The 24941-nt window shown below is 43.8% G+C and overlaps 1 protein-coding gene across 1 annotated transcript in view; it reads left to right on the forward strand.

Moving 5' to 3' along the window:
- Positions 1 to 24697, forward strand: part of dlgap2a (discs, large (Drosophila) homolog-associated protein 2a) — a 51702-nt gene extending 27005 nt beyond the window's left edge. The window contains exons 5-12 of the mRNA XM_082955637.1: positions 295 to 514; positions 8575 to 8634; positions 13381 to 13766; positions 19217 to 19302; positions 19473 to 19915; positions 20012 to 20103; positions 22497 to 22667; positions 23056 to 24697. Coding sequence (XP_082811763.1) covers positions 295 to 514; positions 8575 to 8634; positions 13381 to 13766; positions 19217 to 19302; positions 19473 to 19915; positions 20012 to 20103; positions 22497 to 22667; positions 23056 to 23262 — 1665 coding nt within the window. The 3' untranslated portion in view covers positions 23263 to 24697. The remainder of the gene's footprint in view (positions 1 to 294; positions 515 to 8574; positions 8635 to 13380; positions 13767 to 19216; positions 19303 to 19472; positions 19916 to 20011; positions 20104 to 22496; positions 22668 to 23055) is intronic.
- The last annotated feature ends 244 nt before the right edge of the window (positions 24698 to 24941 follow it).

The following is a 24941-nucleotide window of genomic DNA, read 5'->3' on the forward strand; positions in this document are numbered from 1 at the left end:
CATAGGCTTGACATTTCACAAAGTAATTGCGTATCAAGAAAATGCTCAAATTAAACCCGAATTTGAACAATGCAATTTTGTTTACCTCTCTGCAGACGCTATCCTTTTCAAACATTTGCTCTCTGGCAATTAGCTGGCACCCATTTCAATCAAACACTTTTCTATTAAGTGGAAGAAAAGAGCATAACTCCAAACTTTGTAAACAACCAATTAAGTTTTTCCCACGATGGCAAAAACTTTAAGAAAAGTGAAAGTTGAATTGAACCTTTCTCTCCCTGTTGTTCTCTCCTGCAGGTGAGTGAAACAGATATAAACGGTCAGTTTGAGTCAGTATGTGAGTCGGTGTTCAGTGAGGTGGAATCCCAGGCTGTGGAGGCTCTGGACCTGCCCGGCTGTTTCCGGACACGGAGTCATAGCTACCTGAGGGCCATCCAGGCTGGCTACTCCCAGGATGATGACTGCATCCCCACCATGACCTCCTCCACTGTCACCTCCACCATCAGGTCCACCACAGGTAAGACCAACAGGGAAGGAGGGGACTGCAGCACATAGACAGACACCACGCATAAAGTATACAGTAGTGTATGGACAATTGATTAAGATGACAGCTCGTATCCAAAGTGAATGATGTGTTTAATTAGCCATGCAAAGTAATCCTTATACATAAATTTAGACGGTTACCATTTGTAAATATCAAAATGTTGTATCAAGTGAGATTGATGAAGTTAAGAGCATGCACATGAGATTTCTTGTGATGCTCTGCTCTTGAAATGCTTTATGAAATGGCTTCATACGTTTGCATGAATCACTTTTACATATTTCCTGATTGTTGATATAAAAATTGTATTCAAGTACAGTTTATGAGTTGCTTTGAGCCAATCCATCATATTGCATTTTCAATACAGTAATTCATATCTTCATTCATCATTCATATCAGAGAGTAAAGTTATGAACCCTATTGAAATCATTCTGCAGGTACATGAAGTGAACGTTATATCATGAGACCTTTTCAGATTAAGGCAATGATGGATTTTATTCTCCCTTTGGTTTTTCTTTTACTAGATGGATTTGTTCGCCTTGAGCACAATCTGACTCTAAACCTCATTTCATGATAAGCCACGGGTGCTTTGGGTGTGTTTTCAGCTTGATTGACACTCTGGGCAGTGGAAAAAGGCTGAGATGAACAGTCCTTCAACTCCAGAGTCTTCATGACTGAATGGGTTTACCACAGCTTTATTTACCTGTACTTACAAACCACAAAGTGATGGACACACCTTGTGCTTTGAGTTTTCTCTCCCACAGATTCTACAGTTCAGTTCCTACAGATGTGGTGGGTAATAACTGCGCTGGTCAACAAAATTGAGGTCACAAAAATGTTTTTTTTTTTTTTTTGTGTGAAATAAAATTAACTGCGAGTGTGACACTGAGTGACTAAAAAGCACTTCAGCAAACGGTCCCGTAAGGTCACCTGCTTCGCCAGAGGAGAAATAGTAGGCATGCTATTGTTTTCCATTCCTGGATCTGCACAAACACAACAAGAAGATTGACGGTTTTTCAGTTGTACCCATTCTTTCTGACATGTAGTTCTACCAATGATATATGGGAAGGGTTAAGAGAAGGTGTGACCATCTGGAGAATTGTGCTTTTGATAGACTTTTTCCAGGTTATTTACACTGCTTTCTCAACAAACTAAAACAGCATCTTAAAATGTATAATTGCAATTTCATGTAATCTATGGTGTGGAGAGTGGGGTGTGTCTGATGTCAGGAGTCTTTGGGTGATTGGTTCTCCCCTCTGAGTTCAGGTAGATAGGTTATACTGGACATCATGAAATTCAATAGGGTTCATACTATACTTCCTGATAGAGGCGGGGATGTTCATCTTTGCTTCTTTCCAGTGCACAAAGTTACACCTGTGTCATATGTGGTCAATCTACCAGAGGTTTTGAATACCATGCATACAGTAGTTTTTAACAGTGTCTTATTCTTTGTCATGTGTTTTGGGGGCTGTCTCTGTGCAGTGAAAAGATGAGAAGCATGCATGATACAGGTTCATTTCAGATTGGGAAGGCAGTGTAAACCATAATCAGAAATATGAGTCAAAATGGGACTATGAACATTTAGTTTGTGTTCCTGAAGGTTTCCTTATGTAGCATTGTAGATTCAAGCACATACTGTAATAATGATTTTTAGACACTAAAGATATAGGCCAATTTCAAGTCTTATTTTGACTCATACATTTCTTAACCTAAAAACTGCATGACTTGATTTCTGTGCTTTGTGGCTCTGATAGCACATTCTCTCCAGCTGCTCACACCTGTGGCCTGATGACATACTACACATATTTACGTTTGTCTTCCAGAGGGAAAATATACACAGGAAGCCACTAGCTTACCTGAGTACCAGGCCAGTGTACATCGAGACGTGGCAGACACAGGCCCATTGGCCCATGACGATCTAGGCTGCCCTATCAGAAGAGACAGACTGTACCGCCAAGAGAGTATCGGTGCTACAGCCAAACCCCAGTCTGGGCCCCCTGTTTCACCCAGACTGTTCAGGCCCCCTAAAGCTAGCGTCCAGGCCCCAGAGAGGCCCTCACCCAAAGCAATCCAGGCCAGTATCAAGGAGTCGGCCCAATTGGCTGCAACCATCAGCATGCAGTGGAAGGAGGAAGTGTCGGCCATGCGTCGTGAGCTGTCTGATCTCAGGAGGGACCTGTGCACTGAGCTCAGGGCCTTCAATAGTAACTTCAACAGCTTCACGCAGCACTACAACACGTGGTCTCCACAGCCTGGGGCGTCTGGGGGAACAGGGGCGGCTGGGAAACAGACTAAAGTGGCTCAATTGTCAGTAGGGACGCAGGCCAGGAGCAAGGTGCTGGTGAGACAGAGCACGGCGGACGCAGCCGTCAACTGTCCTGAGGAGGGAGAGATGCAGGAGAAGCAGGCCATCGTGAGGCGCCGTCTTCCTAAACAGATCTCAATGGACCCAGCCATTCTAAGGCGTCCGGCATCGCTGTTTGTGGAGGGTTCTATCCCGATCACTCTAGATCCATTACTTGTGGATCCAGTCACCATGATCCAACCAGAATCAGTGCCAGTAAACTCATCAAACACTGTGGTTTGCCCAGAACCACTAGACCAGAACACGAAGAGGCTATCAATACTGATATCTCCTGACAGAGTCAGCATGAGCTCCTCAGAAACACAGTCAGTGGATCCAGCCATTGAGGACCCCCTAGATTCAGAGCAGCTGTACCCAAAGGCTTTGTGCTCTCCAGATCCAGTGCCCACAGACGTAGCTAATGTGTACCTTGAAGAAACAGACAAGCTGGACCCAGTTAATCTGAACCCCTCAGATACAGGATCAATTGACTCAGTTAATGTGAAACCCCTAGTCCCAGAACCAAGAATTCTGCACCTACCATATCCAGTACCTGAGGTCACTGTGTCCCCACCACAAGAGTCAGACTCTGACTTGTCTGCATCAGATTCAGAATCTGTGGAAGACGATACTGTGCGCCAGAAAAATCCAATGTCTCAAGACCCAGTTCCTGTGTGTCTGCCAGACCCTGAACCATTAGGCCCAGGTCCCATAGTCTCAACAGAGCCAGAAATAAAACCACTGTCCCCTACTAATGTGTACTCATCAGAGAAACTTGATCAATACTCAGTTACCATTTGCCCAACTGTCATAGTTACTCCAGAGAGCCCAACTGATTTAGAACCCCTGGATGTGTGTCTGATCCCACCTGATTCAGAATCACAAGACCTAGCCACTGTCTGCTTTCCAGACCTGCCAGATCCAATCCCCTTAGATTTAGACATATTCTCATCGGAAATAGTAGTGCATGCATATCCAGTCACCATCGACTCGTTTGATGAGTTTGATGACTCTCTGGAGCCAGAATGGCCACCTTGTCCAGAATCAGAGGACCAGGCCACTGATTGCCCATCTGATCCATTTATGGTCCATTTGGACTTAACCACCTTCAATTCCTCAGATGAATCTGATCTGGACTCAGTCTTCTTGGATCCGCCAGAACCTCTGGAGACCGTTAGTGTGAGTTCATCAGATCTCAGCCCAATCGCCATGTACACTCCACCAGAGCCAGTTTCTCTGAGCCCCCCCAGTCCGGACCAAACCTCTATATACCAAATGGAATCAGTATCTGTGGACTCAGCTATGGAGTACCGATTAGATCAAATGCATGAATACCTACCTACTGAGTTCCCTGAAGATCCAGAACCACTGGACCAAGTTACAGTACATTCACCTGGTCTGGTCTCCTTCGGACTGGACAGTCCATTCACCCCAGACTCAGTAGCCCTGGACCCAGCCACGATGTGCCACCCAGAACCAGTCATCCTAGGCCTAGATCCACTACTATTATTACAAGACCCAGCTAGCATTAGCTTGTCCCCATTTGAGATGGCACCCATGGAGCCAGAGGATGCCACAGGGGAAGCCACAGATACCTCTGGCATGGATGTCGTTGAGGACCCTGGAGATCCAGAGGGGGAGACAACTCCTGACAACCCAGGGAAGTCTCACTGTGACCAGGCCTTTCTGTGGGACAGGTGGCAGCAGAAGGCTCCCCAGTGGGAACCACGGTCCATGAAGAGGAGTTCTAGTGTAGAGCTATGGAGTGGGAGATATGAGTACAACAGCGCGGAGATAACATACATGTCTCTGACACTCTGAACAGTAAGAATAATGTAGCGATGAATGATCGGTAGCAGATTACAGCATGGGAACATTTAGTATTGATGTCCAAAGGCGGTGCATTTTCTGGGTATCATGGCCACGTAAATCTCTGTATGAATGTTTCCTATTGCATAGGATAACCCCCTGCCCATTAATGTGGTTTGACATTAAATGACTACATTAGTGGCAGCAACCACATAGTTGAATGGAATGTACCATAAGAATGTGATGAACAATCAAAGAAGTTGAATGTACATCAGACTTCGATTGCACTTGGCTTGAACTGATGGACCAAAGCATTCTGAACTGCTGTACGCATTAGTGAACATTGACATGAACTGTTCCTTACAGTTCTTTAAGAGGACTAGTAATGAGTGTATACTTTTTAAATCGATGAGTCTGTCGTCTCTCACAAATGGCATTTACCACATGTTTTACCAAAGACTCTGTGAAGCTCTGTGGTAGACTAAATAGACTGCCCTTTGCTTATGGTTCTTGACAATCTTTGCTCTGACTGTGGATACATTGTTTTTCTGTGGATATATTGTTTTTCCATGACATATCTTGAGTTTTCTGTTCAATGTCACTCCGGAATGGAGCAAAGTAAATCTGGGCAGTTTTCATATAACCATAAATCCCAAAGACTGGCTATTGGATCATATGAGCAATTGGATTTACTCTATAGGAACAAACGGGAACCTCGGGAATTGACATTGTTCATAAAATCTGATTATGGAACAGAAGTACTCAGTAGCTGTTTGGACTGTTGGGAATACTATATGTTTTGTACACATGCAGAAACACACCACAGAGAAATATGCACACACACTTTAAAGACAATTTGAATCCACAAATTACATTACATTCAAGAAGGATTCAAACATGTCAACAGTTTTTTGTATGCATGGACACTTAAGGATACAGAAAGCACCTTGTTCTCCAACAGCTAGGCTGCCCATAACAGCTGAAACAGAGCAGTACCAAGCCAATTGCTTTTCTTTAGTCTTTGGCAGGCCTGCAATCTGGAGGCCACAAACTGTAAGCCTATGTAGGTGGCCAAGACGGCCAACTATCAGTGCTACTAGCTTGCACCAAAGCTGTCCAAGCTTGATACGAGGGGCTGGTATTTAAGAAGCGTGTCACCAAAGGCCTGCTCCATGTTAGCACCTCCATCTGGCCTCCCCTACAACAACAATGTCTGGGGTATTTGGTACACAGGAAAATGCATTATCATCAACATCAAACTAACTTACACAAGAATGTTTAAGGATGTGTGCCGTTGGGGAGACTACCGGTCTCACCTCACTAGCTGTCAGGTCGACAAGGCGGTCATGTCTAGCAATGTACAGGTCCTTGTAGGTCATGGTTTACAGGGTACCAGAGTGCTAGCACACATGCACACACACACACCGTTACTATGCCTATCCCTTGCTTTTGTCAGTTTAGTCAGTCTTGTCCAACACCTACACTGTATACATCAACAGATATTTGACAGAAGCTTCAAAGACATCTGTTGGGATGTTTCCCTTCCAATGTCAACTCCATCCATCCCCAGGTAGCAATGGCATGGAGGTCATGTCTGTCTGTCTGCCGCAGGGGAGTGATGTTGCTGTGTCTCTACTGTCACTGATCATCCTCATGCTCAGGAACCAAAGACTGGGAATGTCATTCTAACAGCTGCTACTCAAGTGTATCCAAATGTTAATGTTCATCCTTTTGTATACAACACAATATGTAAATCACCAGATTATTTCTAAGAATTACTGGTGACATTATTGACCCGGAGACCCGAGATAGTGATGATGATAAACTGCATGGTTATGATGATTCTGAAGACGTATTATTTTGACACCTACTGTACTGCGTTTGGTGCTGGGTCGTATATTTTTGTGCCCAGTGTTGGGAACAGATCCCAGAAACTATTGAAAATATAGAACGACAGCTCTGCTACCAGCAAGGCACCAACCAGATGAAACACGAGACTTCTGTGCTATCCTTATTAAGGAGCTGTGTATGAAATAGCCCATTAAATCCTGGGCTCTAATAAAGTACACTGGGAGAAAAAAAAGATTAGATATGTATTTGATTAGAAATGTATTTGATTAGAAATGTATTTGAGTCTAAGAAGTGATACTCTGTCCTATTGTTTTGAGCAGAAACTGTGCTTAATTCCTTATTTTCATGTGCTGCCGTTTAGAAAAGTTAGATCAATTGGCTGAATCTGACAAGGTTTTCACAGGAGAGAAGTTAATTAGGTTGTATTGTCACATTCATTTACTTCCTTTCCACTGCCTAATACATCAGACTTCCTCTCTCTGTTGCTGCGTTGTTGGATGTTTCATTAGATACAGTGTCATCTAGAAGCAGGCCAAGATGTTATGACATACCAATTGTATGGTGTTCATATTAGGACAGCAACATTTGATGCAACATGAACACACCTCTGACGCATATGATTGAATGAGAGTGTTGGTGTAGAGAACTTCACCTCACAGCGAGTGATCAGCCTAGAATGTTCTTAGTTGTTTTGGATGGGCTATTTTACCCAACATTGATAACTGGAAGTTAAAATACTCTCATTTAGTAGTTATTTTTATTACTATCACCTACTGCTTACTGTCAAGTTAGGAACGTGAAGAGATTCTTCTTCTTCCACCCTCATTGCCTACTGTGGCGTTCCGTTCGTTGCTTAGCAATCCTCAAAGTGCTCATCAACATGGCAGTGCATGAAGTTATTTTTCTAAGCCCACCCAGGAAGGTGAGCCATGCTTGCCAATGCCCATACCTTTAACTGCCCATCCATCATTCATTCTTTTCTGTTTAGCCATGCTAAACGCTCAGTTTTCTTACAAGGATGCTAATACCGTCTACCAGCCAGCCAATGATCTCAGCTGCTTTAGCTTGGGAGTGATGCGTAAATGTCTCACCGTGATTGTTGGGATTTGCTTCTTCTTTGTACATCTTCTCATAGCCTCTTACTGATCCTATTACAGTTTCCAGGGTCAACTAGGGTCATATCTTGTATAAGAACAGATCTTTCATTTCACATTTAAATCATTTGAAATGTAGCAGTGTACTGTACAACTGATTGCTAGTTAAAAACTAAATTAATCTATGTAATCATCAAGGAACCAAAACTTTAATCAGCTAATTATTAGCCAAAAGCCTTATCTTCTGAGTGCATATTTCTATGGATAGATGGCCACAAATGTCACCATTCTTTTCACTGTGTGAATATACAGGTAACTGCCAAAATAAAGGAAACACTTGAGTAAATGAAGGATACAAAGGGATATTGAAAGCAGGTGCTTCCACACAGGTGTGGTTCCTAAATTAATTAAGCAATTAACATCCCATCATGCTTAGGGTGTGTGTGTGTGTGCGCGCGTCTCAGATCTCAACCCAATTGAACACTTATGGAGATTCTGGAGCGGCACCTGAGACAGCATTTTCCACCACCGTCAACAAAACACCAAATGATGGAATTTCTCATGGAGAATGGTGTTGGCATCCCTCCAATAGAGTTCCAAACACTTGTAGAATCTATGCCAAGGTTCATTGAAGCTGATTTGGCAGCTTGTGGTGGCCCAACACCCTATTAAGAGACTTTGTGTTGGTGTTTCCTTTATTTTGGCAGTTACCTGTATTTTACTGTTGAAGGAAAAAGTATTCTGCTGCTTCCTCACAATCCAATCATCGTGTTTGAATTGATACTTTATCCTTGATTTATCTGCCATTGTCATCCTGTCTCTGTGGACACTTACAGTACGTAGCTGTTTTTCTGTATAGTGTACTGTGATTGGTGCATGTTCTGGGCACTAGGCAGATGTGACCAGGATGTTGAATGTGATTGGCTGGCTTGTTTCAGGGATCCAGTTCCGCCTTCCCTCTACCTGCACCATTGACCGGACGACCCACGAAACCCCAGGTAAACCTCCTGTCCGAGCCAATAGGTGGTGATGAATAATATGTTTTGAACCAGCGTCATTATCATTTATTCATGAAATACAGTTAAAATGCTGTGAAAGAACAGTCCCCACCCTCACACAGGCTTATCAAATTCATCAAGACAAAACACAGCAACACCACCACATTGTTTTACTGCTAAGACCCAGCGACTATCTCTGTGTTCTTGTTTGGTCACTCCTGGCTGTTTTCTCCTTGAGCATCTCTCTACCTTATTGATTCATCAGGCACAAGCCTTTATCTCAAAGGTAGATTGAAAAACGACAGTGGAATGTAAAATGGTCCCGCACCCACTCCTCTTCTACGCCGTTATCCTCTCCCCCTCCTGAAATGCGCTGAGGGAGTGAGAGATGTCGTGAGTGCTCTATCGATGACGAACACTTTCCGGACATTGGCCCACATAACTGATGGTCTGTCAGTTATGAGCCCCCTTGCCTCCCTCCCTCAACCCCTCCCTTCAACCAGACACCCCTCATGCCCCCTCTCTCTCTCTACCCAGGTCCAGCCAGGACTGCAGCAACCCACCTCACACACACACACACACACACACACACACACACACACACACACACACACACACACACACACACACACACACACACACACACACACACCACCCTTCTCCTCTGTACAGGCCAAGGTTTCTATGTTTATATCCTTGGGCCTTACTGAACCATATGGCGGGCAGAGCACTTTGTCAAGTCATTTTGTTTTAAAGGATGGAGTTCAGGCAAGGATATTTATATCAGCCACCATGGCAGATGCTGTGCTGTCAGCTATGGAGTGACAGAGAGGAAGTCACTGGTGTCTGGCACACTTCTCTCTTCTGTCCTGTCCTGTCTGACTAAAGCTCTGTCTCTCTCAATGCTCTCTCTCTCTCTGCTCTCCGTGCTTTATCTCTGCTCGTCTGTCTGTCTGTCTGTCTGTCTGTCTGTCTGTCTGTCTGTCTGTCTGTCTGTCTGTCTGTCTGTCTGTCTGTCTGTCTGTCTGTCTGTCTGTGCTCTGTCCCGCTCTCTCTCTCTGTGCTCTCTCTCCCTGCTTTCTCCATGCTCTCTCTCCATGCCCCTGTGCTCCTGCTCTCCATACACTCTGCTTTCTCTCTAGGCACTCGCTTCATGCTCTCTCTCTCTGCTCTCTCTCTAGGCACTCGCTAAGGGCTCTCTCTCTCTCCCCCTCCCCTCTCTCTGAAGTAGGTTTAGTTAGTGTCTGAGGTAGTTCCCATCTTAGTTTTTGTTTTGTTTTTTGGGCTGGAACACTCTTGACAGTGATGATAATAGAGTTCTCCATCCATCCACTTCCCAGATAATTTACATATCCTTAAAAGCCTGTGAAATAAAGCACTGTTTTCTGAGAGTGATCAATTTAATCTGGAAGAAATGCTCTTAATGTCACGTCCCTCAAGTCCCTCGCTCTCTCTAGTATTAGCATACAATTCAGACCTGATAAATTGAGATTCCCTAACAGAGACCGAGCACTTGAATCACACTCATTGTGTCTCAAGTTAATTAAACCGGATGTGTGTGTGTGTTGGGGGTGTTTAACCACAAAACGATTCAGCATGATGAATTTGTAATGCTAAAGTTTTCCATAAGAAATCCTCTTGAGTTTGAAGAAAATATTTAAAGAAAAAACAGTTACTATTGTTCTATTCAGAAAGCACAGTTTACCACTTAACTCAGCAGCATTCTTGTCAGCACAATGTTCTTGTTTAGTGTGAAGAAAATGTGTCCATGTTGTTGTCATGGAGATGAAGAGCAGGTTTTCTGTCTGGTTAGTTATTGTGTGATTTAAAGGTAAAGTAAACCACCTGTCTGCCTGGTATGGTTGCCATTGTAGTTCTGACCTTCAGGTCCTAAGATACTTCTTTCCTTTTACAAGCAACCCACAGGCTTTTCTGCATTTCAATATTAATTTGAAATCATTTGTTCTTGTTGAATTTAAAAAAAGATATATATATTTGTGTACATGCCTCAAACTGTGCCTGGACGTGAAGGGACAGGCTAAATGCTAAGTAACACTGCCAAGATGGGGGCAAGAGCTATGAGTCCCCATTGCATGACTTGCTTAGTAATAATGTGTCTATTTTTGTCCTTCTGCTGAATCATCTCTCTCTCTCTTTCTCTCTTTCTTTCGCTCTCTTCCTCACCCTCTCTTTCTCTCTATCTCTCTTGTTCTCTCGCTTTCCCTCCATGTCTATCTCTTTTTTTTATCTGTTCTTTGTTACACTCTCTCTCTACTGACTCATCTTGGTGACCTCTTTGAGATAATTTTGAGAATGGGAAACAAAGTGCTGACCTACTGTATAATTCAGGGCGTTCCTCATTCCCTCTCTGAGAGTTCTGATGAGCCAAGACCACTCTGGGCTTTGATCATTAGATGTTCTTTAAATGGACAAGCTGTTTGTATTAGGCAGCTCCTACAAAGCTCTGTTTTAAAGAAGAGGACACATCAAACCCAAAGTAATTTATTAGTCCAGCAGTCCATGTCTGTGGATTTAAAACTGTATTCTCTTAGAATCCACTGCTCATCAAATACATGTTAGGAGAAGGGCTGTCAACCCTCCACAGTGAATAGCACTCAGTGGCCTTTCCTCTCTCTGATAGTCAACGGCAAAGCCCTACAGTACCTCACCTACTTCAACTACCACATATACATATACAGTTGAAGTCGGAAGTTTACATACACCTTAGACAAATACATTTAAACTCAGTTTTTCACAATTCCTGACATTTAATCCACGTAAAAATTCCCTGTCTTAGGTCAGTTAGGATCACCACTTTATTTTAAGATATTACACGATTGAAAAATGGAACCAAACCACATCACACTCTTGAATAATGCAACAATACACAAGGATGTGCAGAAAATAAAGGGTTCTTTTCTCATCTGAAGGCAATACTCATCACATTTTAGCTTCAAGACAAAAGCAGAGTTGCTAACAGCCTGTCCTCATCAAGTAACGTTAGCCTATCAAAAATTAGGCCTACTAGCCCTCTCATACAAATATAAAACTACCTAGCTGACTTACATTACTTCATCAGGCTTCATTTTTAAAAATATTAAATAATTTGGCCTACATGTGGTAAAAGCTAATTGCGTCCAAACATGTTGGTATAATATACAGTTAAGGTCGGAAGTTTACATACACCTTAGCCAAATACATTTAAACTCAGTTTCACAATTCCTGACATTTAATCATAGTAAAAATTCCCTGTCTTAGGATCACCACTTTATTTTAAGAATGTGAAATGTCAGAATAATAGTAGAGAAAATGATTTATTTCAGCTTTTATTACTTTCATCACATTCCCAGTGGGTCAGAAGTTTACATACACTCAATTAGTATTTGGTAGCATTGCCTTTAAATTGTTTAACTTGGGTCAAACGTTTTGGGTAGCCTTCCACAAGCTTCCCACAATAAGTTGGGTGAATTTTGGCCCATTCCTCCTGACAGAGCTGGTGTAACTGAGTAAGGTTTGTAGGCCTCCGTGCTCCCACACGCTTTTTCAGTTCTGCCCATACATTTTTCTATAGGATTGAGGTCAGCGCTTTGTGATGGCCACTCCAATACCTTGACTTTGTTGTCCTTAAGCCATTTTGCCACAACTTTGGAAGTATGCTTGGGGTCATTGTCCATTTGGAAGACCCATTTACGACCAAGCTTTAACTTCCTGACTGATGTCTTGAGATGTTGCTTCAATACACCGACATAATTTTCCCACCTCATGATGCCATCTATTTTGTGAAGTGCACCAGTCCCTCCTGCAGCAAAGCACCCCCACAACATGATGCTGCCACCCCCGTGCTTCAAGGTTGGGATGGTGTTCTTCGGCTTGCAAAACCCCTTCATTTTTCCTCCAAACATAACCATGGCCATTATGGCCAAACAGTTCTATTTTTGTTTCATCAGACCAGAGGAAATTTCTCCAAAAAGCTTCCTTGCTGAGCAACCTTTCAGGTTATGTCGATATAGGACTCGTTTGACTGTGGATGTAGATACTTCTGTACCTGTTTCCTCCAGCATCTTCACAAGGTCCTTTGCTGTTGTTCTGGGATTGATTAGCACTTTTCGCACCAATAGTCCTCTAGGAGACAGAACGCGTCTCCTTCCTGAGAGGTATGACGGCTGTGTGGTCCCATGGTGTTTATACTTGCGTACTATTGTTTGTACAGATGAACGTGGTACCTTCAGGCATTTGGAAATTGCTCCTAAGGATGAACCAGACTTGTGGATGTCTACAATTTGTTTTATAAGGTCCTGGCTGATTTCTTTTGATTTTCCCATGATGTCAAGCAAAGAGGCACTGAGTTTGAAGGTAGGCCTTGAAATACATCCACAGGTACACCTCCAATTGACTCAAATTATGTCAATTAGCCTATCAGAAGCTTCTAAAGCCATGACATAATTTTCTGGAATTTTCCAAGCTGTTTAAAAACACAGTCAACTTAGTGTATGTAAACTTCTGACCCACTGGAATTGTGATACAGTGAATTATAAGAGAAATAATTTGTCTGTAAACAATTGTTGGAAAAATGACTTGTGTCATGCAAAAAGTAGATGTCCTAACCGACTTGCCAAACCTATAGTTTGTTAGCAAGAAATTTGTGGAGTGGTTGAAAAACAAGTTTTAATGATTCCAACCTAAGTGTAATGTAAACTTCTGACTTCAACTGTGCATTCCTTTTAACTTTGACCTCTTATCTTTCAGCGGTCACGTACACGAACAACTACAAGAAGACGACCCCTCCACCGGTCCCACCCCGCTCCACCTCAGGCTCCAAGCCCCTCATCTCCGTCACTGCCCAGAGCAGTACAGAGTCCACCCAGGACACGTACCATGAGGGCAGGCACCCTCGAGGGTGGGGGGACGGGCTGGGCCTGAGCCTGGGCAGGGCCCTGTATAACTCCACAGACAGCCTGGACAGTGCCAAGGCCGTGACTATAGCCATGGAGGCAGCTGGGCTGAGGTCTGAGAAGAGGCACCCGTCCACAGATCGTCACAGTCACAGCTCAGTGATAACCTGTGATAAAGCCATCCTGGTATCCAAGGCTGAGGAGTACCTCAAAACACCACGCTCCTCCATAGGGATACAGGTGAGGGGCACACACACACACACACACACACACACACACACACACACACACACACACACACACATTCATAAAGTCACACACTCACACATCCCATTCTCCTCTAGGTCTAAAAATGGCACCAATGAGTCATCTTACTGCAATCCATTAATTTGTTTTCAACTCATGAATGAGGCTTTACTGAATGAGTCTCTCTCGCCATCTCTCACTCTATTTCCGCTCTATCTTTTCTCGCTCTCTCTTGCCTCTGTGACCCTGAGAATAATGGGCTTGATCACACATGCAGTCTGCAGACGTCAGATGTTGCCACGTTCGTGTGGAGAGACGGACCAAGGCACAGCGTGATTGGAGTTCCACATCTTTATTTTTAGTGAAACTTAAAACAAACCAAGAAACAAACAACGACCGTGCAGTACTGAGGTGCAACATGCACTCACTCAAAAACAATATCCCACAAAGCAGGTGGGAACAGGAAACCCTTAAGTATGATCCCCAATTAGAGACAACGAACATCAGCTGCCTCTAATTGGGAACCATACCAAGAGCACCAACATAGAAATATATACAGTGAGGGAAAAAGTATTTGATCCCCTGCTGATTTTGTACGTTTGCCCACTGACAAAGAAATGATCAGTCTATAATTTTAATGGTAGGTTTATTTGAACAGTGAGAGACAGAATAACAACAACAAAAAATCCAGAAAAACTAATGTCAAAAATGTTATAAATTGATTTGCATTTTAATGAGGGAAATAAGTATTTGACCCCTCCGCAAAACATGACTTAGTACTTGGTGGCAAAACCCTTGTTGGCAATCACAGAGGTCAGACGTTTCTTGTAGTTGGCCACCAAGTTTGCACACATCTCAGGAGGGATTTTGTCCCACTCCTCTTTGCAGATCTTCTCCAAGTCATTAAGGTTTCGAGGCTGACGTTTGGCAACTCGAACCTTCAGCTCCCTCCACAGATTTTCTATGGGATAAAGGTCTGGAGACTGGCTAGGCCACTCCAGGACCTTAATGTGCTTCTTCTTGAGCCACTCCTTTGTTGCCTTGGCCATGTGTTTTGGGTCATTGTCATGCTGGAATACCCATGCACGACCCATTTTCAATGCCCTGGCTGAGGGAAGGAGTTTCTCACCCAAGATTTGACGGTACATGGCCCCGTCCATCGTCCCTTTGATGCGGTAAAGTTGTCCTGTCCCCTTAGCAGAAAAACACCCCCAAAGCATAATGTTTCCACCTCCATGTTTGACGGTGGGGATGGTGTTCTTGGGGTCATAGGCAGCATTCCTCCTCTTCCAAACACGGCGAGTTGAGTTGATGCCAAAGAGCTCCATTTTGGTCTCATCTGACGACAACACTTTCACCCAGTTGTCCTCTGAATCATTCAGATGTTCATTGGCAAACTTCAGACGGGCATGTGTAACCGATGTGAAATGGCTAGTTAGTTAGCGGTGGTGCGCACTAATAGCGTTTCAATCAGTGACGTCACTCGCTCTGAGACTTGAAGTAGGGTTTCCCCTTGCGTTGCAAGGACCATGGCTTTTGTGGCGCGATGGGTAACGATGCGTCGTGGGTGTCAGTTGTTGATGTGTGCAAGGGTCCCTGGTTCGAGCCCAGGTTGGGGCGAAGAGAGGGACGGAACCTACACTGTTACACATGTATATGTGCTTTCTTGAGCAGGGCGCTGCAGGATTTCAGTCCTTCACGGCGTAGTGTGTTACCAATTGTTTTCTTGGTGACTATGGTCCCAGCTGCCTTGAGATCATTGACAAGATCCTCCCATGTAGTTCTGGGCTGATTCCTCACCGTTCTCATGATCATTGCAACTCCACGAGGTGAGATCTTGCATGGAGCCCCAGGCCGAGGGAGATTGATAGTTCTTTGGTGTTTCTTCCATTTGCGAATAATCGCACCAACTGTTGTCACCTTCTCACCAAGCTGCTTGGCGATGGTCTTGTAGCCCATTCCAGCCTTGTGTAGGTCTACAATCTTGTCCCTGACATCCTTGGAGAGCTCTTTGGTCTTGGCCATGGTGGAGAGTTTGGAATCTGATTGATTGATTGCTTCTGTGGATAGGTGTTGTTTGTACAGGTAACAAACTGAGATTAGGAGCACTCCCTTTAAGAGTGTGCTATAATCTCAGCTCGTTACCTGTATAAAAGACACCTGGGAGTCAGAAATCTTTCTGATTGAGAGAGGGTCAAATAATTATTTCCCTCATTAAAATGCAAATCAATTTATGACATTTTTGACATGCGTTTTTCTGGATTTTTTTGTTGTTATTCTGTCTCTCACTGTTCAAATAAACCTACCATTAAAATTTTAGACTGATAATTTATTTGTCAGAGGGCAAACGTACAAAATCAGCAGGGGATCAAATATTTATTTCCCTCACTGTAACCTAGAACACCCCCTAGTCACGCCCTGACCTACTACACCATAGAGAACCAAGGGCTCTCTATGGTCAGGGCGTGACAGATGTGTCCATGCCCCTGAATAAAACAGACAGACCGGTAGACAGACATCCCTTCAGACTGCACACAGCCTTTCATCAATAGAGAATATTAGAGTTGTTCTGCTTGTTTGTGGAGACAGGTGAGTCTCAGTCACCCAGAGATGATCAGGCAGCCTATCCTAGAGGATGAATGATGATGATTTTAAGTGGCTGAGCTGAACGTCGTTACGCTCATCGTGGTGGGCCTGAATTATATCGGTTTTCAAATTGGCTCCAGTGATGTGTGTAAAATACAAAAGCATTTTGATTAGTGATGGCTGGCAGTGTGAAGGTCCACGGTTATTGAAACAAGGGCTGCATGCAACGCAAAAAATGCATCAAAACCTCCTCCAAAGTTTGTCTTTAAACTGTGCCACTAGTATTTGGCCGATGTAGTAAGATACATTTAAATTCACCTGCATCATCACAGACCTCCTGGGGATATACAGTACAGTATAATTAACCTCTGGAAGTGTAGCCTAAAGCCTATAATTTCACCTTTCACCCCTTACTTCCGGCAGGACCCCAATCTTAATCTTTAGCCTTTGACTCTTTCTGCACTTTGATTTTTGACCCCGCTGTGTTTGAGTTTTGACCCCTCATCTTCTGGGGGCCATTAAAGTGTACAGTGTCCGTATTAGGACAGTGTAAGAATGGATCCGGTAGCAGGACCTTACTCTCACTACCAACCTACGTTCATCTCAGTGAGACTAAGCCATGTCTGAGTGAAATGCTGATGCCTACAGTTTCCAAAGTTTTCACACCTGTGCAGTGTGTGTAGTATATGTGGAGCGTAGTGTGTGTGTGTGCAGCATGGTGTGTGTGTGTTCACCAAACCAGTTTTTCTTTTCTGTCTCTGCCAGCACACTTTGAACATTGCCCGGGCTCTCCAAAATATCTCCTCATCCATCATAGAGCAGCAGTCTCTCTGAAATGGACTTTGCTTTGTGCCAGAAAGTTACAGAGGTCACCTCAACCAGCAGCAACTCACCGCTGACTTTCTTTCTGGGAAAGACAAGGGGGGAGGAGGGGGGGGGGGGGGGGTCAGAGCACTGTCACTTGTTGTGCTGTTTGTACTAGGCTACTCTGCAGTGTAACATAGTTCACATTTGACCTCAGATGAAAGGAAGCTGGAAGAATAACTACTTCTTTGCTCAAACCACTACGGGGTGGGTTGTAACAGCTGATCATCGCTAGTATAGGCTAGATGAATGAGCTAGTTAATGAGGCTATGCTGTCACAACAAACTCACTAGTCTTTACTTGATTTGAATTTGTTCTGCTATTGACAGATGCAAATTGCTGTTGGTTTCTTCCCTGTCCCTGTCCGTGAGACGACACATGATAGCAATTGCGAAGCACACCTACTTGCGGTATTCATTTCAAACTCACTGTCCGGCGGATGTGCGTGTGACGAGGAAGAGTGCAGCAAGGCACTGCCACGCTCGTGGTGGCAGAAGGGCGGTGGAGGGGACATTTTGTCAAGATGAATGAGTTCATGAGAAATGATTTAGTTTGATAGGCAATTTGTTGCATTTATAGTAGCAAGAAAGAAAGTAGACAAAACATTTCATAAAAAGTATTTAGTAAAAGGGCAAAAGGGCTCTATCTATGCACGTGCCTGCTAGACATGAACACACACTCCTCCATTCATTTCAAACCACTTAAAGCTAAAGAGTTATTAATGTGAGTTTGGAGCTTTTAAGGCTTAAGGCTCTCAGACAGACAGCCGTTCCAAGCTTGCCCTAGTCAGGATTCTGCCTGCGTCGGCTGGAACACTCTGTCAGGGTCAGGCCATTAACTCAGAACTGGGGGAAGGTGTGATCTCTCAGAGGGAAGGAGGATTAAAATGTGGATGAATTGATTTTCAAATTACCCTGCTAATCATATAGTAAATTGTAAAATTAGAAGTGTGCTGTTCTCACACTTGTGTTACTCATCAGAGAGCCTGGGAGTGGGCTTCTCAAGGACTAATTCTAACTATCACACACACCTGCCTCCCAAATATTACTAGTCCATGCAGACTGTAGGTTATATGTAACTTCAGGATAAAACCTTTATTGACAATACATCTAATAAAGGGCCAGCCATACAGGATGCATGGTTCTTGTTTGAAATACAGTCAGGTCCATAATTATTGGCAGCTTTGATAAAATGATTAAAAAAAGACTATAAAATGAATAATACAAACACTGAGCTATATTTCATGCTCCAAAAAATTGGGAAATTATATTATTTTATACTAATGCAATTGCTCAATTGGGGTTATTGTCTTGCTGGAAGATCCACTTGTGGCCAAGTGTCAGCCTCCTGGCTAGGGCAACCAGGTTTTTGGCAAAAATGTCACTGTACTTGGTAAAGTTCATGATGCCGTTGACCTTAACAAGGGCCCCAGGACCAGTGGAAGCAAAATAGTCCCATAACATCAGAGATGCCCCACCAAATTTTTGTAATGCAGACTTTTTTTGCTCATCTTTATTAAGGGTGCCAATCATATGGAGAGAGTCAGTCTAGTGAGGGTGGGGCTCAGTAAGAGGATCCGTGCACCCTCAGGACAAACGGGGATCAGTCTCTATCATCCCTGGCCAGCACCATGCACCAATGAACACTAACCAAAATCTATGTGTCTGTGTCACACACCAAACCCCTGGTGATCACACCTCGCTAACTCCCTAATCAGGTTTTGTAATAGGTTTCTTTTTTTTTTTTTAAACTACCACCACTGTGTATCTCCACCACGGCAGCTTGTTGTTGGTATAAAATCATTGTGCTGAGGGTGTGGACAAACTGGTTGTGTTCGGTTGGGTTCTCTGCCTCCATAAATCACATTGCAGTTATGTTCTGACAGGCCGCTTAGAGTTGAGGAGGTGCAGCGCCGGCCCCAAACCAATAACCCCACGGACATCTGGGAGTGGTAATAATGAGAATACTGTTGCTATGTTATTATGCTGCATTAGGTGGAAGCAGCCACCGACTCGGACTCAGAAAGTAAAGGGTCGAAGGAATACCATTCTGTGGGGATCCAGGTGGAAGCTGACAGACGGTAAAATTACTTTTTTAATAGGTTCTTTTTCCCATTTCTGGATTTGTGCTAATCTTTAACAATGTGTTGTTATTAAAGTCACCAGCCTTTCCTCTTTCTCTACCTGTGTGTGTTTGTTTACAATATCCCTTGATGGCCTAAATATTTGCTTTCCCTAATCTGTGTCTCAGAGGGCAGGGCAGGTTGAAGCGCTCCAATAGTGTAACAGCCTCCGTGCAGGCTGACATGGAGATGGAGGGGTTTCCCACCATGGAGGACAAGGGCCTACAATTTGGAGGGGGCTTCCTAGGGGGGCACTCTGAGCCCAGCACGCCCACCCAGTATGGGGTGCGCACCGTCCGCACCCAGGGCCTCTTCAGCTACCGGGAGGACTACCGGACCCCTACGGAGCCCCCTTGCCCCCAGCAGACCTCCAGCGAGACCACCTGGCAGCTAGAGCCCCCCTCCCCCAGGGAGCCAGCAGAGTCGTCGGGCGAGTCGGGCCGGACGTCCCCCGCCTTGCTGAGGGATGGAAGCTGGTTCATGCAGCTGCTCCACGCAGAGACCAAGAGGATGGAGGGATGGTGTAAAGAGATGGAGGCAGAGGCGGAGGAGAACGACCTCTCTGAGGACAGTGAGTGGGATAGGAGTCATTTAGCAGACGTTTTCTCCCATAGAGACTCGCAAGACTTTCATATAACAGATGATCAGTTGAACGTCTGTCTTTCAGTCCTAGGTAAAATCAGGAGTGCGGTGGGCAGTGCTCAGCTCCTCATGTCTCAGAAATTCCAGCAGTTTTACTGGTTGTGTCAGCAGAACCTGGTGAGTAACAAGTCACTGAAACAATGACCCTGTGTGTGTCTGTGTACATATGGTATGTGAGCGTGTTTGTGAGTGTGTGTTTAAAAAAAACTATTGCACTACTCTGGGTTGTGAAAGGAAAGGACACAGTTATATCGGCTGCATTCCTGTATCCACCGGCACTGTTCTCCTGTCTCTTACATAGAATGGCTTAGGCCAACAGGTCAGAAGCCTTTAAATGCACCATTGAGTGTGAATTTTTTTTATTTATTATTGCGCGTTTCTATCTGAGATGAGAACGTCTTGAGGAGAACAATGAGAGACTGTGAATGTACGCGTTCCCAATGATGCACTCACAGATCTAACTACAATACTGAGATGCCCGCCTTTTACATTAAGAACTATTGCCGCAGTCCTCTCTCTTCATCCTGTCAAAAAACACTCGGAAGGGCTGGAATATCTGGCTGATACTTTCCTTGCCTCTAATCTTACCCCTCTTTATTGATATCATCCAAATATCCAATATTTGAGATTAAGCCTGTCTTTGCTTATGAAAAAATGTGTTGCTATTTTTTGCCATATACAGCAGAAATTGCTGCATTCAGGAAAGGCTGAAAAGTGCACAGGGATTATTTAGTTTGAACTAGTCTTTTATATAGAGTTTTCCTGCTTCTATTTCCCTCACTGTAGGGGAGAGGAGAGCAGTTATTAAAGCTTACCCAAGCTGCTGCATCTCCCCATATGACAAAGACAGTTTACAAATAATACTGCATACACTTTCAGAACATGGATTTGATTCCGTTTGAAGAAGTGGCGTCCGCAAATAAGAGGCTTAAGGAGATGTCTAATTGCGCTTTATCGAGCCGTCTTCCCCCCCCCCCTTTTTTCTCCTCGATAACATAAGCTGGAGTTGAACAAGCTTTCAAAGACAGATGCAGAGCATAGCAGCAAGTTTTATTGTGGGAGGAGCTACAGGATTAAGTCATACTGACACAGGCAAGGCTTATATTTCCCAGAATCGTTTAATGTGTCAGCCTCATTCACTCCCCCAGTATAAGTTTCTGCTTTTGTATTTGTTTGCTTATGCTGGATTGTGTGCAGCCTTCTTTTTGAACCGCCAGCAATATTGATGAGATGAGCCCAGCGCTGTCTTCCGCTACTTCCCCTTTGGGTCTCTATGTATCTCCCCTGTGAAGTTTCAGACCGAGACGATGAATGAGGTAGATCAGTGATGGGGTGAGATCTCAGCCTGTCACAGCCTCTCCACACTGCTATGAGTCAACCATCAGGTCTGATCTGGTGCTGTGCATTCAGAATAGTGCCTCAGTGCCTCTACACCCAGGCCCCGCCCCACCCCACCACTCTATACTATAGTGGTAAACTGGCTAAACTTACCCCCAGGCTAACTGTAGTTGAATTATAGTCTCACAACTTATTGAATTACCCTTTAGCAGGTACTTACTGTATGTACTGTAGTATAGGGTATACTACAGCTTTAGGACTTATATAACTACCAAAGCTTTACCTGGTATGTAAGTACTGTAGCTCTTAGCATCACTTTCTAGTGGCAGTGACCTAAACTATTGCGTTTATAACTTGTGCAATTACTTTTTACCAATGTACAGTAACTGTATTTCTTAACACTGAGTAAGTACTGCTTACCATTTTTCCTTTCTGAGACCTTCCACTATTCATTGTAATTCAGAGTGAACCTGGCCTTTACTTCAGAGCCTATATATTCAGATCTACATCCAGAATGCAGCAGTCTGAAATGCCACCAGACAGTCGGCTGGGATATTGTTGTGCCCTCCAGCCATTCAATATATGAAGCACATAAAGTCACTGAATTAATGGGGGGAGATGGTGACCCGCGACCAGTGGGATGCTATGGATCTTATTTCTCAACTCTTAACTTCATAACAGAGTTGGAGGTATTGGTTTAGGCTATAGTCTCGCTAGTATTGTCTGTGGGGTCAATAGTGTGACTGATTGTGACTCTAGCCGATGTGATGTGATGAATAAGACTGACTGGCAGTGAATGAAATGTGAGCCCTCTTCATTTTTTCCCCTCCTCAGGGGGATTAGGAGGGATTGCTACTTACTGATCACATTTTGTTATGGCTCATTTCAATGGATTGTCCTCCAAGTCCTATAGTCTAACCATGAGATGACGATGGGAATAAGATGCTTGTCTCTTCTGAACTTTGACCTTCTTGCTCCCATGACTTTGCTGGAAAAATTTGTTTTATTATTAGAAAAATATACCGTAATTCATTGAGGTTTTCCTCTGTTTGAGGTCTGATATGGACATCTAGTGGGCTTTGGTAGAAGTGCAACAAATAACTCCTGATGTACACTGGGATTTGAGTATCTGTAATTCAGGCACTGATGTGGTCCTTTATAACCCCTCGCAGGACCCCAGTGCCATGCCCCGCCCCACCTCTCAGGACCTGGCTGGATTCTGGGACCTCCTGCAGCTGTCCATTGATGACGTCACCGCCAAGTTTAACGAGCTGCAGCAGATAAAGAACAACGACTGGAGGCCCGTGGAGAAGAGCCCAGAGAAAAGGGTGGGTAGCACTCAGGTATACAGAATACAATGTATTATTTTTCGGTTGTCTATGGTGGGTAGTCTCAGTCACAGGTGAGACAGGCATAGAAATAGGATCCTTATATTTCTATGGTCACAGATTCAGCTACATAGAGCACAGTCAGAGCCTTATTAAACAGAGATGTGAGATTACTCAGAGCCACGTAGTAGTGGTATAGGGTGGAGCTGTTCTGTATGCGAGGTCAAATGCTTAGTGAAGCATCACTGGATGTCATTGACATTGTGTTTAACTATGCCGATGTATTTCCAACCACTCAAATGGATGATATGTCAACTACTGCCTATACAAGTTGAATTCTAGAATAGATTTCGATACGGACAGGGTTTTGGTCTAGCTCATCTCTCTTTCTTCCTGTGTCCAGTTACCACCTGTCGCACCAAAGAAGTCCATGATTGGGAAGAGAGGCGTGACACGGGAGAAGTCTCTTGACCTTCCAGACCGCCACCGCCTAGAAGCACGCAGGAGGCTGATGCAGGCCAAGCGGGCGGCTTCCTTCCGTCAGAACTCGGTGTCAGAGAGAGCAGACAGCATCGAGATCTACATCCCTGAGGCCCAGACTCGCCTTTGAGAGGACTGGGACAGGGGTCAGGGGTGAGGGGCGTCTCCCCCCTCAGACTACCCCTAAACTAGACTCTCCTTTAACTAGCCTTTTTCTAGACTATCTACTGTACACTTCCCTCCCTTATCTGTCTCCTCATGACTTCACTATCATCATCTTCTGAGTTCATCTCCACTCCAGCCCTCACTGAGTAGGATATCACAAAACTCCTCTTCAAATTAACAGATATGTATTAGTGGATATACATTGAGTATACCAAACATCAGGAACACCTCAGAACAGCCTCAATTCATCAGGGCATGGACTCTACAAGGTGTCGAAGTGTTCCACAGGGATGCTGGCCCATGTTGACCCCAATGCTTGGCTACATGCCCTTTGAGTGGTGGACCATTCTTGATACACACAGGAAGCTGTTGAGCGTGAAAAACCCAGCAGCGTTGTAGTTCATGACACAAACCGGTGTGCCTGGCATTTACTACCATACCCCGTTCAAAGGCACTGTTTTGTCTTGCCCATTCACCCTCTGAATGGCACGCATACACAATCATGTCTCAAAGGCTTAAAAATCCTTCTTTAACCTGTCTCCTCCCCTTCATCTACACTGATTAAAGTGGATTTAACAGGTGACATCAATTAGGGCTCATAGCTTTCACCTGGTCAGTCTATGTCATGAAAAGGGCATGTTTTGTATACTCAGTGTATATCTAAGAATTGGTTCATCTTCTCCTTGGTTTTCCCATGAAAAAGGTTTTTGTTAGTGGAATAGTGTTACATGATAGAATAGCCAACCCCCAAAACTCTCATTCAATTATTCTGGAAGGGTATGTATGTATTTTTCAACATTTGCAAAGTGCAATTAAAAAGTGTAGCTTTGAAACCTACCAGCAACCAGAGAGAATACAAACCCAGTTACGAATTGATGACCCCATGATGAGTCCAACTCTTGGTGGAAACCTCTACAATTATTGTACTGTTGTTTCCAATTGTGTTCACAAGATAACAATCACACAATGATTAAAGTGAACCTATTTGAAAGTGCCAATGCTTGAAATACCTCAACTGTACATGCCTCACTGTAGCTTCTGACCAAGAGGCAGGTGGGTCATCCCTTCTGAAATGTTTTGTTGTATGCACTGACAGTAAGCTCTGGTTTTGTCAAAGTTGGAAAATTCAGCTTTCTACACAGTCAGGTAAAGGTCAAGGGTCATGGTAAAAAATTTGATTTAAAAATGTCTAAATCATTCTCACTACCTTTCTCCGTTCCACACTATACTCTACATTTTCCTATACTATTGACATTTCACATGTAATGACATTTACTTGAAGCAGACAACATGTAATACTTTTTTTTCAGAAAAATATTTTACATCATTTCATTGCAGTGGAAAAAATGCTATGGAAGGTTTGCGTAGCTCTTTAAATCAAATATACGGAAAATAATGCACTTTTGCACTTATCATTCTCTGTATTTCCAAGGGAAATGTACAAACAAAGTTCACAACAGTATTGTTGTATTTGAATTGTAAGAGAGGAAATTAATATTCTTAATCACATGGTTGATTTTTTTCACCTCATATCTCCATGCCTTCCTACATATCGTGTTGTATCAAAGCAGTGCTGTCATTTCTTCAAATATCTAGCCCTTCTCCTACCATTGCTGCCAACCCAGGAATAACAGTGTCTGTTCA

This window comes from Salmo salar, chromosome 09 (assembly GCF_965601325.2).
Source record: "Salmo salar chromosome 09, fSalSal1, whole genome shotgun sequence".
NCBI lineage: Eukaryota > Metazoa > Chordata > Actinopteri > Salmoniformes > Salmonidae > Salmo > Salmo salar.